This window comes from Schistocerca piceifrons, chromosome 4 (genome assembly GCF_021461385.2).
Source record: "Schistocerca piceifrons isolate TAMUIC-IGC-003096 chromosome 4, iqSchPice1.1, whole genome shotgun sequence".
NCBI lineage: Eukaryota > Metazoa > Arthropoda > Insecta > Orthoptera > Acrididae > Schistocerca > Schistocerca piceifrons.
Genome location: NC_060141.1, coordinates 235818839 through 235836469, shown reverse-complemented (window position 1 = coordinate 235836469; position 17631 = coordinate 235818839). Strand labels below are relative to the sequence as shown.

At 37.9% G+C, this 17631-nt stretch overlaps 1 protein-coding gene across 7 annotated transcripts in view; it reads left to right on the top strand.

Moving 5' to 3' along the window:
- Positions 1–17631, top strand: part of LOC124795481 (endoribonuclease Dicer-like) — a 428130-nt gene that overhangs the window by 388809 nt on the left and 21690 nt on the right. For 6 of the 7 annotated variants that reach the window (XM_047259520.1, XM_047259523.1, XM_047259524.1 and 3 more), the window contains one exon: positions 14594–14891. In XM_047259520.1, the coding sequence (XP_047115476.1) occupies positions 14594–14891 (298 nt within the window). Of the gene's footprint in view, positions 1–14593; positions 14892–17107; positions 17210–17631 lie in introns of those variants that run through there. The other variant, XM_047259525.1, reaches the window with a different exon arrangement.

Sequence of the window (17631 nt, the reverse complement as noted above, 5' to 3'; positions counted from 1 at the left end):
AACCGGAAATGTGGGCAACTACCACAGTTTCGTCAAATTTCATACCGTGTCCCTAATTTAAGCAGTGTTCTGCTACTGCCGATTTTTGCGGCTGTTGTAGCCTTGTATGACAGCAATGCTCCACACGTCATGAACTGTGCAAATTGAACGGCCAGTGTAAGCCTTCCCACATTGACAAGGAATTTTGTATACACTGGGTTTCCTAAGCCCCTGAAGATGGTGACTAGTTGGATTGCTGAAATATCGAGTCAAGTTGATTTTAGGATCTGGCAGCAAACCCGAAGAGACTTCCATGACTTATTATGCCAGAAAATCCTACGAAGTCACAACTTTAAGCATAGTTGCCTAGAGTAAACTGCATGAAAGAAAAAGTGAGAGTTGTATGTAAGTCATCCTTCAGGCTAGAATCTCAAGCAGTTCGATGGAACACAGTGAAATAATACTTTCTAAGTGATAATTTTGTCTGATCGGTAATAAGTTAAGTTTGCCTTATCATAAGGACCTGTTAATGTGGAGTGTTTTTCAGTAGAATCAATTTTGCATTGGATAAGCAGAGGAGGTGTTTTTTTTAGATGATGAAACAATAATGAGATAATAAAATAATGAATAATGTTAGGGTCTTAATCGTTAGGGAGCCTATCTCTGCAATATGGATATTATTTGAGAATGCACTCCACTAGCTAATGAGGTAAGAAAGGTAAGTAAAGTAATAGAGCTGACATATGATTGAGTAATGAAAAAGATGACTGTATACAAACAAATGTGGTGTAACTGTATTGAGGATCTAAAATTTGAACTAGGCAACATTGGGTACTGTGAATATTGTGCAATTCATGACACTGCAGCTGGGAATGAGAGCTTAACACAAAGAGAAATATTTTAATGAGGCACAAGTCATATAACGCTGCATTATCGGATCTATAGGTTATCTGATAACTTCTATCTGTTTTCTGAGGAATTATAAGCTTAAAGTGGTAATACCAGAATGAAGAACAGTAATTTTGCTGATTAACTGATAACTGTGGTGCTAGGCTGATGTGAATGTTCTGACAGATCAACTATTTGGCAGCATTTTGTGAGGATTTAATTTTTTGATTGAATGAGAGTGGTGCTCAGATTTGAGTGGAGAAATAGGCCAATGATTTGGTACAACTTCCATTCCTTTGAGTTTGATTTGAATGGTAATTAAGTTTACTTTTCATAGCGTAATGATTAGTAAATCTATGCTACTGCACATCTTGAATTTTTGCTATTTTGAAAATGGGAGAGAGACCCAAATCTTTCAAATTTCACCAGTTTTTGACAGTTATGTACTAGAGTAGTGTAATGTGTACTTGATTTTAAAATTTTTTCTTAGTTCCCACCTTTAGCACTGTAGTCAATTTTAGTGCTTATTATTGTGATGTTATGAGGACTACGTAATGGTATTTATTTCTGAGGTGATGACCATTATCTGCCATTAGTGTTAAACATTTTTTCCTTATATTTAGAAGTAAAAGTGAGTGTACCAAAGTAGAGTATTTTGTCTAATATTTTCATGTACTGTGGCGGAGATGAACCCATCTCCAAGGGAACTGATAGCAGTGCATTTCCTTACTAACTGCCTCTTGTACCTGTTGAAGGTGTGGACAACTTGATGAGAAAATGTGTAAAAGCTCATTAAAAGTGTGAAAAAGCTTGTGAAATATACTAAAAATTGAGCAAGTGAAATTTTCTGTCTAAAAAGTGAACTGCAATGCACAGTGTAATTTAACTTTTTGCAACTCGTGAGGGTTTATTTCTTTTTTTAAGCAAGACAGGTCTTGTATAAAGTGATATGTATCTTAGAATGTAATCTTTGTTTACCCAAAAAGGACATCACTTATGATGAAGATGCCTAATTTTTATTAAAAGTATAACTTGTTTATATTTGGTGCCATTGTGCAATGCACTGTATGTAAACATTTTGTTTGGGGATTTTCGTATGGCCAGTTCATACAGGGTGTTTCAAAAATGACCGGTATATTTGAAACGGCAATAAAAACTAAACGAGCAGCGATAGAAATACACCGTTTGTTGCAATATGCTTGGGACAACAGTACATTTCCAGGCAGACAAACTTTCGAAATTACAGTAGTTACAATTTTCAACAACAGATGGCGCTGCGGTCTGGGAAACTCTATAGTACGATATTTTCCACATATCCACCATGCGTCGCAATAATATGGCGTAGTCTCTGAATGAAATTACCCGAAACCTTTGACAACGTGTCTGGCGGAATGGCTTCACATGCAGATGAGATGTACTGCTTCAGCTGTTCAATTGTTTCTGGATTCTGGCGGTACACCTGGTCTTTCAAGTGTCCCCACAGAAAGAAGTCACAGGGGTTCATGTCTGGCGAATAGGGAGGCCAATCCACGCCGCCTCCTGTATGTTTCGGATAGCCCAAAGCAATCACATGATCATCGAAATATTCATTCAGGAAATTAAAGACGTCGGCTGTGCGATGTGGCCGGGCACCATCTTGCATAAACCACGAGGTGTTCGCAGTGTCGTCTAAGGCAGTTTGTACTGCCACAAATTCACGAAGAATGTCCAGATAGCGTGATGCAGTAATCATTTCGGTTCTGAAAAATGGGCCAATGATTCCTTTGGAAGAAATGGCGGCCCAGACCAGTACTTTTTGAGGATGCAGGGACGATGGGACTGCAACATGGGGCTTTTCGGTTCCTCATATGCGCCAGTTCTGTTTATTGACGAAGCCGTCCAGGTAAAAATAAGCTTCGTCAGTAAACCAAATGCTGCCCACATGCATATCGCATCATCAATCCTGTGCACTATATCGTTAGCGAATGTCTCTCGTGCAGCAATGGTAGCGGCGCTGAGGGGTTGCCGCGTTTGAATTTTGTATGGATAGAGGTGTAAACTCTGGCGCATGAGACGATACGTGGACGTTGGCGTCATTTGGACCGCAGCTGCAACATGGCGAACGGAAACCCGAGGCCGCTGTTGGATCACCTGCTGCACTAGCTGCGCGTTGCCCTCTGTGGTTGCCGTACGCGGTCGCCCTACCTTTCCAGCACGTTCATCCGTCACGTTCCCAGTCCGTTGAAATTTTTCAAACAGATCCTTTATTGTATCGCTTTTCGGTCCTTTGGTTACATTAAACCTCCGTTGAAAACTTCGTCTTGTTGCAACAACACTGTGTTCTAGGCGGTGGAATTCCAACACCAGAAAAATCCTCTGTTCTAAGGAATAAACCATGTTGTCTACAGCACACTTGCACGTTGTGAACAGCACACGCTTACAGCAGAAAGACAACGTACAGAATGGCACACCCACAGACTGCGTTGTCTTCTATATCTTTCACATCACTTGCAGCGCCATCTGTTGTTGAAAATTGTAACTACTGTAATTTCAAAAGTTTGTCCGCCTGAAAATGTACTGTTGTCCCAAGCATATTGCAACAAACGGTGTATTTCTATCGCTGCTCGTTTAGTTTTTATTGCCGTTTCAAATATACCAGTCATTTTTGAAACACCCTGTATAAGAAGTTTGAAAAATGTATGTACTGTAGTTTTGATAAAATTTCTTATGTAGTGTTCTATTTGCAATATCTATCTGGTCAATCCAATGAGGGGGTGATGTGATGAAGCAAGCTGGGATATTTTTACTTCACCTTTTGTTTTGCCATCTGCCTCCTTAAATTCATTTTTTCATGTTTGACTACCATTAACATACGGTAGTATAATCTGCATTTTCACGAAAGAGAAAGGTTGCCCTCAGGTGTATAGAATATAGCACCAGATCTAATTTTGTTCTTAGTTTTGTGTGTGTAATTGATTTTTGAATTTATTTTGTTTATTTCTAGTTAATGTCTTTTGTTATAGTGTGAAATCAGTAATTGATTCATAACTTAAATTCTATTTTTGACTTACAAACAAATATAAATTCTGTACTAATTATAAACATTGGAAAATGAAACACTGTCATTCTTAAGTATTTTTTGGCTTTATTCGAAAACATGTTAGCAAAATCAACCCTTATTTAATTCCAAAGTAAGTAACAAGTTCGTGAAAAGTACTGTTTGTATAACTGTATCTGTTAATTTCATCATTTAACCCTTCAGTGGTCAGGCGCAAGATTTAGTTTTCTGTTAGTATCACAGATAACATTGCAGTTGTGTCCACATCCAGATACATATTTGTCATTCTCAACATATGTCACCACTTACTACATTTGCGCGACTCATGCTTCCAGCAGTTTGGTCGCTATTGTTGTTTGAAACGTGTGTGTTGGTTTGCAGTGTGTTTGCCGCTATGCGCCTTGTGATGTAAATATTTTGTTTACTTGTGTTTTTCTTTCACCTCAAGGCAATCTTTCTTTTATATTAGTGTAGAATGAATATTCAAATTGAGTTAAAGTTCCCATATGCAATTTTCATTACTTTTTACAATCTTGGATACTGATTTGCTACAATTTATTACCTTTATAAAAAGGTGTTTTGTTAGGTCTCATAAAAGTGTGGAAATGGAGAAAAAGAAGGCATTTGACAGGCACAGTCTAATTGTACGAAAGTATTGCATGAATTGTCAGAAGAAGAATTACAAGAATTGTCAGATTCATGTGAATCTGAGTTGGAAGAGGAAGTTATTGAAAAAGAAAATCACAGCAGTGACTCCGAACAATCAACAGAGGAAACAGATGGACACCTGGTTGAAGAGGGGAGATAACAAACAGATGTTAACCGATTTTATGTAGGAAAACATAAAGAAACTATTTGAAAAAGTGAACCACTTTCTTCTTCTTCTAAAACTAAGGCCAAGAACATCCTAAAAGTTTTGCCAGGTCCAAGAGCAAGTGCTGAAATTATGTAAAATAGAAATTGATACATTTTACCTGTTTATTATGGATGGGATGATTGGCAACATTGTGGGAAATACAAACCGATACATCCACAATAGTAAAAGAGCTGAAATTCAATATTCAAGAGAACGTGACTGCAGAGACACCACAAAACCAGAGATAAAAGCTCTTTTAGGTGCAGTGCTTTGAACACTTAGGTTCGATGACCTTGGTGTCTGGAATGAAAGAAAACAAAGTGACAAACTAGCACCTATTCTGGACTTCCATCAAGATTTTGTCAACAACTGCCTTGCTCACTACAATGTCAGCGAGTTTGTCACTATTGAAGAGATGTTGCATCCTTGCAGAGGATGCTGCGGATTTGTACGGTATATCCCTAATAAGCCTGCAAAATAAGGGATCAAGATTTATGCCTTGTGTGATGTCAAAACTTTTTACACCCTGAACTTTGATATTTTCTGTGGCAGGCAGATTCCAGGACCCTACCTGAAGTCTAACAAGCCTGATGACATAGTGCAAAGATTAGTGACACCAATTGAGAAAACAAACAGGAACCTTACAACTGAGCAAATAAAACCCGAGAAGTCCAGTCATGTCCATTCAGTTTTCAAGACGATTTATGTATGGTCTCGACTGCTCCTAAACAAAACAGCTCTGTGAATTTTTAATGGACAATGAAAGCACAAATGAAATAGATCAAGAGACTAAGAAATCGAGAGTGAATTTGGACTACAATGCTACCAAAGGAGGAGTAGACACAGTAGATCAGATGTGCTCATCCTACAGTACTTCCAGAATAACACGACAATGGCCACTTTTCTACAGACGTCTAGGTACTGCTGGGATAAATGCAAACATTATTTTCAAATTCAACAATCCTGATAATAAAGAAAGAAGACGAATTTTTTTGAAACATCTTGCTCTGGACCCAATGGAAGAACATTTGAATCAACAAGCGTTACTTGAGACACTTCCCAAGGATATTCACGCCCTCTTGACGAAGTATAGACACAAAGAAGAGAAGACCAAGGAGACAACAAAACCTGGAATTCAAAAGAACAGAACCAAAACAGTATGTATGAAATGCAAGAAAAATGTATGCAAGAAACATAGCGTCATAGATACAAAATGTGTGCAATGTGAAAGTGAGCTGCGGATGGAAGTTAACTATTTTATTCACAATCATAAATAGCAGTGGGAGTTTATGAATGCTCCATTTCATAATGTGTTCCCTTGTTACTTCCTTTTCGTGTAAATCAGTGTGATTAAGTGATATAATTAAAATAACCGTTAAGGCAATAAAAAATATCGGCTTGTTATAAATTACAATGGCAATAATAGACAGTTGTGAAGGCAACAAATAAATAAAAGATTATTTTTCTAGAGCCACGTAATGTTATGTTATGTTTTCTCGAATAAAATGTAACTGTCGATTTTATAACAATTATTTTTTCCTTGGTTAAAAATGCAATACTAATTGCGGTGTAAAAGCTGCAACAAGCCTAGTCATGGAAGTATGAAAGGCGCGCCCTCCGAAGGATTAAACAAATAATTTGAGTTAATCCTCATAGTAGAAGAAACTGTTACAAAGATCCAATTTTTCGAGGTATTCAGTTACTTTAATGAATTATGTTTTAATTGTAATTTCTGTAAATTGAACAGCAAACAATGTATAGTTTCAGTACCTATTATTGTGATGATTATAAAGGCCCAATTTTTGGTCCCGGCTGACTTTCAGGCGAGGAATCTGTGCTGGTTAGAACAACAATAATGCATTAACTTAACAGTGGAATAAGTTTAACACAATTAAGCCTTGTGTTAAAACAATGACAGTGTCTGTTCAATATGTACTGCATTACTCTTTAAGAACTGTGAACTGTGTGGTTAGGTTTTTACTGCTCATAGATATTCAACAGTAATCTATTGTAGCAGTATGCTGATGTTTGTCTGCAAACTATTAATGAGGCTTGTCGAAAGTTAAACAGTAGTTAACAAGCCGTATAACTGTGTATTATTGGGAGGGGGGGGGGGGGGGTTGAACAGTGAAACTATGAAACGCAACTGTGCAACTGTTGGCTACATCATTTATAGTAGTCAGTGTTGAACTTCCACCCCCATTTTTCAGCCAGTATCACAATGCAGTACGTCGACACCGAGGACCATCAATGAAGAAATAAAGCAGGAGAACGTCATGAGGTACTTAATGTAGACACAGAAAGATGATATGTTTGTTTGGCCACAGTAGAGCAATGACAGACATTTCAAGATAGATGTCAGTTATCCCATGGAAGACTACTTACAAGGATTCAAGAACCATTATTAACAAGCAATATTGGAATATACTACAACTCCTTACAAATTGTTCTGGTTCTTTGATGACAAAATTAGGCATGCCTGCATTTAAGCAGTCATTGTTTCTGCACTTCATCTGAAAATGGAATGGAAAGAAATTTTGACTTTTGGTATCATGCTAAGAGGTTGGCAAAGTATGTATGTAGATGTTAAACAAGATTGATAGTGTTTGGTAGGCTTAAATCAGTCAATCCTGAGGGAACTCAGTTAAAAAAGTAGTGTGCGAACAGCAACAGTTAGCAATACTGAAAACAGTAAACATACATAACCAACACAAGTTTTTAAAAAGAATATACTCTGTGAAAGTGAAATGTTTGGGTGATGTGCTCTCACAGTACTGAATATCTGACACCCTGGTGTGCACAGGACAACGGACAGGGTGATACACGTGATAACAAGATCTTAAAGCATCCTAAGTAAAATCTGATTTTATCCATTAGAAATGTTAAGTGAAATGAAACAGCAGATTAATGTTACGAAACATGTACTCCACAATCTTGTCTCTTAGCTAACAGTAAAAGAGTAATGAAACACTTTGATGTAGTAACAGATCTGCAAACAACAAATGTGAATTACACCCAGGGATGCTTGACAAATAAAATATAGCAAAATGAGTATTACATAAAAACAAACAGCATTTTATTTAGTTGAACAGACAGACCAAATGTCCAAGAAGATATTATTTATAATATAGAAGAAGCTAAATAAGATTTTGCCATTTGAGTAGCAAAATAACGTATGATGGCCTAAGCAAAATTTGGTAACAGCAAAAAAAGCTTTTCTAAAAGTTAGGCATGTTAACTTCTAATATGAATGTAAAGGTTTGAAGTCTTTTTGAAAGTATTTGTTGGAAGTGTAGTTCTGTGAAAGTGGAATCGGGATAATATACAGTGCAGACTAAAAAGTGAAGAGAGGCTTTTGAAATGTGTGCTACAGAAGAATGCAGAAGATTATATGAGTAATGCAGGTTTCCTGTTGTGGTGGACATGATTTAGTCAATGAAGGTGTAATATTGTTCTTCTTTACTTCTTAGCTGCTCAAATATTGCCCTGAATGGCATTGAAAGACTTTGTCTCTTCCTTGCTTGATTATTACTGTAAGCAACTTAACTTTCACTTTTCTTGAATAATATTTGAACACTTTTTATATGTACGTATTGTCCACCAACATACATAACAACACTAGATAACATATTTTGGATAAATAGCAGCATCAGTTGTAAAGATTGAAATCCATTGTTGTGTGACCATCTTCAGTGCCAAAAATACATAAGAACCATCAGACATGATCTTGAACACAAATATGGCCATATTTATAATCATTATCAAAAAAATACAGAAACAGGAAAACATACCAGTGTATGGATTCTCATTCATACCATACTATGCAAACCTTGTAGGCCTATTTCATAATAGCACATTTTCCGTGAGGTGTAACATGTACTTTGATGATTACTTCCAACAGGTGTCTTATTTTTATTGCATACAATAATTTGGAATTACAGAAGAACTTATCTTGTGACCTCAGCAGTTGTCGATCCAAGGTGCAGTGAGGTTGTGGCTTACACAGCTGACTAGCTAAGCTCAATATAGCAAAATAAGCATCATAGTGTTCTCTACATTCCAAAGCATACAAAATACAGACATCAAATACAGCAAATACTATTAACAGTAAAAAACCATGCTTACATAAAAGTAACCTTTAAAATCACATGATGAGGGTGAGTAACTACCCTCATGATTATGTGAGAAATATTTATAACAAAAATATAAAGACTAATGAGCAGAAATGTGTGTCAGTTATGAATAGTAATAGAGAGAAAAAATTGTTAGTTTGCCTTACTACAGGATTTTGAGTACTAGAGTTTCAAAAAAATTGTGGTGGGCATCTCATTTTCAACCGAAGACAAGCTCCATAAAATGTTAATTAAAAATATATATATAAATTTAATTATTTTCAAGAGTCAGGGGTTTAGAAATTACAGTGTGCTGATTGTAATGCTTTTTATGTGGGGCAGATGGGGAGAAAACTCGAAGTAAGATATCATGAGCATTTTGCACTGGGTAGGAGAGATGTTTCCGATAGATCCAACTTTGCAGCACACTCGATTGATACAGGCCATGCTCTTCCTGACTTGATATCGCGGCTTAAATTGCTGCAGATGGGAGAAAAAGGCACATGTATCAGACTCCTTGAGGCGATGGAAATTTTCTGTAATTTGAAATCTTGGAATTGCACATTGCTTAATGAGCAGACAGTTACTAAAAGTTCTGATTTTTGGGAGCGCTTTGGCGAGAGCTGCCTGGTGCATAGCAGGAAGGCCACCCACAGAGCCAGTAACAAGACAGAAGATCAGCTGGTATTACGCTGTTACACGAGAGTAAATGTGGTGTGCCCTAGGCAAGCCACTTCTTCAGCAATTTTATGCTGTGAGGTGTTTAACAGGTTTCCTAACAGCAAATGGTGGATATTAGTTTTATCACACAATGGAAAATCCAGGATGGATTGTAACAAAATTGTGAAAAAGAAGTTGCTACTCATCATATGGTGGAGATGCTGAGTCGCAGATAGGCACAACAAAAAGACTATCACAAATGTAGTTTTTGGACAGTAAGGACATCTTGAAAATTAGACAACACACACACACACACACACACACAAATGCAACTCATACACCCATGACTGCAGTCTCAGGCATCTGAGGCCACACTGTGGGATCCCCCCCCCCCTCTCCCGGACCAAGTGCATGGGCTGGCCTAGAGCATAGCAGGAAGGCAGTCCACAGGGCCAGCAGCGAGATGGGAGATTAGACGGTATGATGCTCTTATACAGTGCAGCATGTCGATTCACGACATGAGCGTAAACTTGGTGTACATTTAGGCAAGCCTCTTCTTCGTCAATTTTTGCTATGAGGTATTCAACAGGTTTCGTAACAGCAAATGGTGGATATTAGTTATTAATTTTGAGCCCTATTTCCAATGTATATTTGACATATGCTTGTGTATTCATTGAAGGTACTGCAGTCCCCCACTTTGTCATTATTGAAATTTTACATCATTTGCGCACATGAAAAATGACAGTATTACAGGTCCAGTACATCATATGTGGGAGATTATTGTATTTTATATTTTTGTTAATGTCTTTTTATTACTATTTGTAATTGCTTGTAAAGAATGTGCTATGATAATGTCAATCATTAGGTTGGTAAAGTCTTCAAATATAATAAGGGAGGGCATAACATCCCATTGTAAAGGATTAATATTTTTACATTTAATCGAGATTTTTGGAAATTTAAAAGAATGTTTCTGATGTTAACATGTCTGTATTTGTTTTTAAGAAGTTACTATGTGTGCTTTTATGTCAAGTATATTCCTATAACAAAAATTTATCTTTTACCAGATATAGACTGGGACACTCAGATGTTTAGGACGGGTGGTAGGGACAGAGCATCGAGTGACATTATACTGAGTGCACTATCCGAAAATTACCTCAAGCAATTAAACAGAGAACCGACTCGTGGAGATAACATATTGGACCTATTGATAACAAACAGACCCGAACTTTTCGAATCTGTATGTACAGAACAGGGAATCAGTGATCATAAGGCCGTTGCAGCATCCCTGAATATGGAAGTTAATAGGAATATAAAAAAAGGGAGGAAGGTTTATCTGTTTAGCAAGAGTAATAGAAGGCAGATTTCAGACTACCTAACAGATCAAAACGAAAATTTCTGTTCCGACACTGACAATGTTGAGAGTTTGTGGAAAAAGTTCAAGGCAATCGTAAAATGCGTTTTAGACAGGTACGTGCCGAGTAAAACTGTGAGGGACGGGAAAAACCCACCGTGGTACAACAACAAAGTTAGGAAACTACTGCGAAAGCAAAGAGAGCTCCACTCCAAGTTTAAACGCAACCAAAACCTCTCAGACAAACAGAAGCTAAACGATGTCAAAGTTAGCGTAAGGAGGGCTATGCGTGAAGCGTTCATTGAATTCGAAAGTAAAATTCTATGTACCGACTTGACAGAAAATCCTAGGAAGTTCTGGTCTTACGTTAAATCAGTAAGTGGCTCGAAACAGCATATCCAGACACTACGGGATGATGATGGCATTGAAACAGAGGATGACACGCGTAAAGCTGAAATACTAAACACCTTTTTCCAAAGCTGTTTCACAGAGGAAGACCGCACTGCAGTTCCTTCTCTAAATCCTCGCACAAACGAAAAAATGGCTGACATCGAAATAAGTGTCCAAGGAATAGAAAAGCAACTGGAATCACTCAATAGAGGAAAGTCCACTGGACCTGTCGGGATACCAATTCGATTCTACACAGAGTACGCGAAAGAACTTGCCCCCCTTCTAACAGCCGTGTACCGCAAGTCTCTAGAGGAACGGAGGGTTCCAAATGATTGGGAAAGAGCACAGATAGTCCCAGTCTTCAAGAAGGGTCGTCGAGCAGATGCGCAAAACTATAGACCTATATCTCTTACGTCGATCTCTTGTAGAATTTTAGAACATGTTTTTTGCTCGCGTATCATGTCATTTCTGGAAACCCAGAATCTACTATGTAGGAATCAACATGGATTCCGGAAACAGCGATCGTGTGAGACCCAACTCGCCTTATTTGTTCATGAGACCCAGAAAATACTAGATACAGGCTCCCAGGTAGATGCTATTTTTCTTGACTTCCGGAAGGCGTTCGATACAGTTCCGCACTGTCGCCTGATAAACAAAGTAAGAGCCTACGGAATATCAGACCAGCTGTGTGGCTGGATTGAAGAGTTTTTAGCAAACAGAACACAGCATGTTGTTATCAATGGAGAGACGTCTACAGACGTTAAAGTAACCTCTGGCGTGCCACAGGGGAGTGTTATGGGACCATTGCTTTTCACAATATATATAAATGACTTAGTAGATAGTGTCGGAAGTTCCATGCGGCTTTTCGCGGATGATGCTGTGGTATACAGAGAAGTTGCTGCATTAGAAGCTTGTAGCGAAATACAGGAAGATCTGCAGCGGATAGGCACTTGGTGCAGGGAGTGGCAACTGACCCTTAACATAGACAAATGTAATGTATTGCGAATACATAGAAAGAAGGATCCTTTATTGTATGATTATATGATAGCGGAACAAACACTGGTAGCAGTTACTTCTGTAAAATATCTGGGAGTATGCGTACGGAACGATTTGAAGTGGAATGATCATATAAAATTAATTGTTGGTAAGGCGGGTACCAGGTTGAGATTCATTGGGAGAGTGCTTAGAAAATGTAGTCCATCAACAAAGGAGGTGGCTTACAAAACACTCGTTCGACCTATACTTGAGTATTGCTCATCAGTGTGGGATCCGTACCAGGTCGGGTTGACGGAGGAGATAGAGAAGATCCAAAGAAGAGCGGCGCGTTTCGTCACTGGGTTATTTGGTAACCGTGATAGCGTTACGGATATGTTTAATAAACTCAAGTGGCAGACTCTGCAAGAGAGGCGCTCTGCATCGCGGTGTAGCTTGCTCGCCAGGTTTCGAGAGGGTGCGTTTCTGGATGAGGTATCGAATATATTGCTTCCCCCTACTTATACTTCCCGAGGAGATCACGAATGTAAAATTAGAGAGATTAGAGCGCGCATGGAGGCTTTCAGACAGTCGTTCTTCCCGCGAACCATACGCGACTGGAACAGGAAAGGGAGGTAATGACAGTGGCACGTAAAGTGCCCTCCGCCACACACCGTTGGGTGGCTTGCGGAGTATCAATGTAGATGTAGATGTACTTTACGTCAGAGGGTGTAATTTAATGTATTTTTTATTGTACCTGTATTGTGTTTTTTAAAGTTTTGCCATGACTTATGACAGTAAAAAATTGTTATGTGAGTTTAAAGGTTACTTTTATGCAAGCTTTTGTTTTTTCTGTTAATGGTATTTGCTGTATTTGATGTCTGCGTGTCATACGCTTTGGAATGTAGAGGGCACTGTGATGCTTGTTTTGCTATACTGAGCGTAGCTAGTGGGCTGTGTAAACTACAAGCTCACAGTTTGTTGGATTGGCAATTGCAGAGGTCACAAGATAGGTGCTTCTGTAATTCAGAATTATTGTATGCAGTAACAGTAAGATATCTGTTGGAAGTAATCATCACAGTACGTGATACACCTCATGGAAAATATTGTGTTATTATGATATGGGTCTACAAGGTTCAAATAGTTTGGTATGTACTAGAGTCCATACATTGGTATGTTTTCCTGTTTCTGTATTTTTTTATGATGATTATAAATATGGCCATATTTGTGTTCATGCCCGATGGTTCTCATGTATTTTTAGCACTGAAGATGCCACACAGTGATGGAAATTGATCTGTAAAATAAAGGATTTCAATCTTTACTACTGATCGTGCTATTTATCCAAAGTATATTGGCAATAATACAATTGTGGTGCACACATTTCACAATGGAATTAGACATCAATACTAGATAATGTCAGGCCCCTGTCAAATCAAAGTTTTCAAATCGGAACTTACACATATTCACAGAACGAGTGAATCTGAATGACATTTCATTTGTTTGAGTTGGCATCTTAGCTGTTGTCACAGTTAATATTCTCAAAGAACTTTTAACTCCTCCATAGTAGGCTGATGGTGCTAGGAGCCTCTATATTCATGTCTGTGCACATTGTTCCTTTTGTGAAGTTACTGTGATCACTGTCCCATTATGAAGACATGCCTCATCCCTTGGTATGGTTCTCCACACGCAAATAAAATAACAAATCCGCACAATATTTGTGCTTTCCTCTATGATAACTTGATGTGTGATTTTCGTTTGTATCATTTGCTAGTTAATTTTAAATAGGGATACACATCTCTTGTCTGGAGTGGTTTGAAATGCAACAGTAAATAGGATACCTCACGAAGAGGTATTGGCTTTAATCAGAGAGAAGAGTGCTTTATGTCACAACTTGATTAAAAGAAAGTATAAGTTGATAGGATGCAAGCAGGGCAGCTAAGGATAATTAATTTTGTAATGGAGGAAGGGTGGAGGATAAATATTCTAGAGGGAGACCAAGATTTGAATACAGTAATCAGGTTCAGATGGGTGTAAGTTACAGTAGTTGTGCAAGGATGAAGAGACTTCGATAGGATAGACTAATGTGGAGAGCTGCATCAGACCAGTCCTCTGGCTGAAGTTGGCAAGGACCACAACAACAGATTGTTGGTATTAAGGTAGTTAAGAGTCAGACTCAGAAGAAATAGTGGGATACGAGACAAAATGAAAGTAGGATTTGCAGAGAGAAAGTTGGAGTGGAAAGGTGTTGTAGAGTGAAAAAAAAGTTGTAGTTTATTATTATGCACTTCATTTTTTGTTTGTGGTATTTTGCATCTTCTGTGTGTCAAGTGGTATCTTCATTTTTCTAGGCATATGGTTTGTCTGGTGCAATTGCACTTCTCAACAGTCTGGGAGTTCTACCAGCAAAGAAGGCATCACCTCATATTCTCTTTGAGAGACCACCAGAGAGGCCCTTATTGCAAGAATCATTGCCTCATCAGTATTTGGACTTCCATTTAGGTGACACAGAAGAGCTGGAGGAGACATTAAACTACAGATTCAAAGACAGAGGTTTTCTGTTGCAAGCACTTACGCATCCCTCTTGGAGTGACAATAGAATTACGGATTGTTATCAAAGATTAGAATTTCTTGGTGATGCAATATTAGGTGGGTATTTTGAGATGAATTTAATATTAATGGGCTTTTATTGATAACAAATTAGTTTTCAAGCTTGATTTAAATCCTTCTTTATGTACTTATTATGCTATGTGTATGCTTCAGTGTTCAAATATTTATATGTGCTACGTACACGCTGATTTCCATTTATATATTTCTTCCATATTTTGGTGTAGCGATAAGTAATTTACTGATTTTTGGGATGTATGTAATGTACGAGAATGGATCAAATGCTAGCATTAAATGTCCAATAAAAAAGGAACAGATCATGCCAGTAGTCTGTAAGTTGATAAGGGTGCTCATAAGAGTGTGCCAGATGTTCGCTAGGCAGTATCATCATGCAGATTCACAAACATGGACATAGAAAATGTGTGAAGACAACTGCACCACTAGTTGCTTGCTCCAGGGCCAACTGTCCTCTGTGTTTCCTTTTCACTTACTGCATCATGAAATTGTGAAACCTGTTGAAATGGAGGTCCAGTACAGTAGATGCTTGTTAATCTCAACAGCATGTGTCCCAGTAAAGATGCGACACTGTGACTAATACTCCTCATCAGAGTCTGACACATCACAGTGTTAATCCAGAAAACTGCAGTTGTCAAAGGCACAATGATGATGAACCTCAGAGTGATACAGCATAACATTTCAGTAACTAAAGACATTAACCAAAGTCAAACATACCATGTGATACGCTTGAATTTTGGTAAGTGCCTTCAAGGTGGGAGCTGACTTGCAATATGGAATTGTTAATGCAAGTGAATGTCTTTCATAACACGTTGGAAAAGAAGGTAATGGCCAATAATCACCACTGGACATGAAACTTGCATCCATTACCTCTGACCAGGAACAGAGAGAGTAAGGAATGACATTATATGCTGTCACAACCTTTGGCATGAAAAAGTGACATGTATTATTGTCTGTGTCTGTGTTATTGCAACATGACAATGCACAGCCCCATACGGCACATCCAACAGTTGCAATAATCCCATACCAGAAATTTGAAGCCATCTGCACCCACCTTACTCATCATCTCTCACTAAATGATTTCCATATGTTTAGAACATTCAGAGTAGCAGTTGCAACATACCTGTTCTATGGCAGTTGCGAGATGTACAGCTCTGTTAATAAATTTGGCTCATTTGTTGTCGTAGGGCTGAGCCATACACATCTTCTTTCATGCCAAGCAAAAGTTCACTGCAATATTGTATTTTACCAGTGATCCTGCAGTTGAATTACGAAAGCATTGTCATGTAATAACAATAAATGAAAAATGGTTGAATTCCAATGAATAATTGATGTAAGCAACAAAAAAAGGTTTAAGCTGTATGTACTGATTTATTCAAACACCGAAACGGGTGGTTCTACAGAGAGATCTCTGTTGGAATTGGTGATGAATGCTTGGCTTGTGTGCAATACATTTGTGATGTATGCTATTTTGACCACAACACTACTGCATATGAACAGTTATCGTGGCTACGTGCCAATAACCATAGAGATTATCATTCCCAGTGTTAGCTGTATCGTCTTCTCAATCATTGCACTCTTTCCTGTTTATGTTAAACCATTACACACTACTGTCTGAACAACACTGCAGAAATATACATTCTCAACAAAGTAAAATTCTCTCTGTACCACTCCACAATACCGCCATGTTCTGTAAATCATTTTGTTAGGACCCTGGTTTTGGAACAGTCTTCCTCAGAGTGTCAAATAAATTAAAATATCTTTCAAACTTAAAACAATGGCTATCACAGTAGCTCTCTCTTCTGCAGTCTACTCTTCATCAACCCTCCCTCCCTAATCACTTTCCCCTCCCCTTGTTTACAGAGGTCTTTATTGAAATTCTCTTGTTTCTTAGCAGCTATTAACTTTCATTTCAAGCTTTTCCTCTTCCGTTATCCCTTCCGCTTTTTCTAATACCAAACAAGACTTCAAAAAGTCTGGAACTAACAATATCATTCTTAATGCTTCCATTTATTATTATTATTATATTTTTAATAGTATTGCCAGTTATTGCATTTTATTAATGATGCAAATTGTTATTATTATTATTGAGTTTTTAAGTAATAACTAATCAGTATCATTCTTAACCCCACTCCTCCTGTATTTTAGTTCATTGTTAGTGACACTATTATTATTATTATTATTAATATTATTGCCAATTTTTATTAATAATGCTAATTATTGTTATTGTGATTGTCATGCAGTTTTTTTAGTTTGTTCCTGGGCAGATGTAAAAGAGGGCTTTAAGGTCCTAATCTGGTCAGGCTAAAGCAGTAAATAAATGGCAGACCATGCTGTTTACAAAGGTGAGACAGGATGAGCAGTTTTTCTAACACTAGGAAAGAAATTTGAAAAGTCCTCTCTCAAAGCAATTTCCTGCTGAGTTCTTTAAATGGAAACTGAAAGTGGTCAATAGAAAGGTTTGAATTCTGTTCTAGAGACTGATAGGCTAAAAAGTCTGAATTTTAAAATAATTTTGTGCAGAGATTTTGGCACTCATGAAATCAAGGATCAGGCAGTAGCCCTCGTGGGGTATTGAAGCTGTGTGCCCTCTGGATCGGAGATGGTGTTTTAATAGTGCAGTTAAAATGTTGGGAGAAGGTGATCCTTCATGAGCAACAGAGTTATTTCTTGTAGTACAGTGGATTTTGGGTTGAACCATTCCAGTTTTCTAGGTGAGTGTTCCCATTCAGCAAGGGTACAGAAACTCAATAGGGAGAGGCAGGAA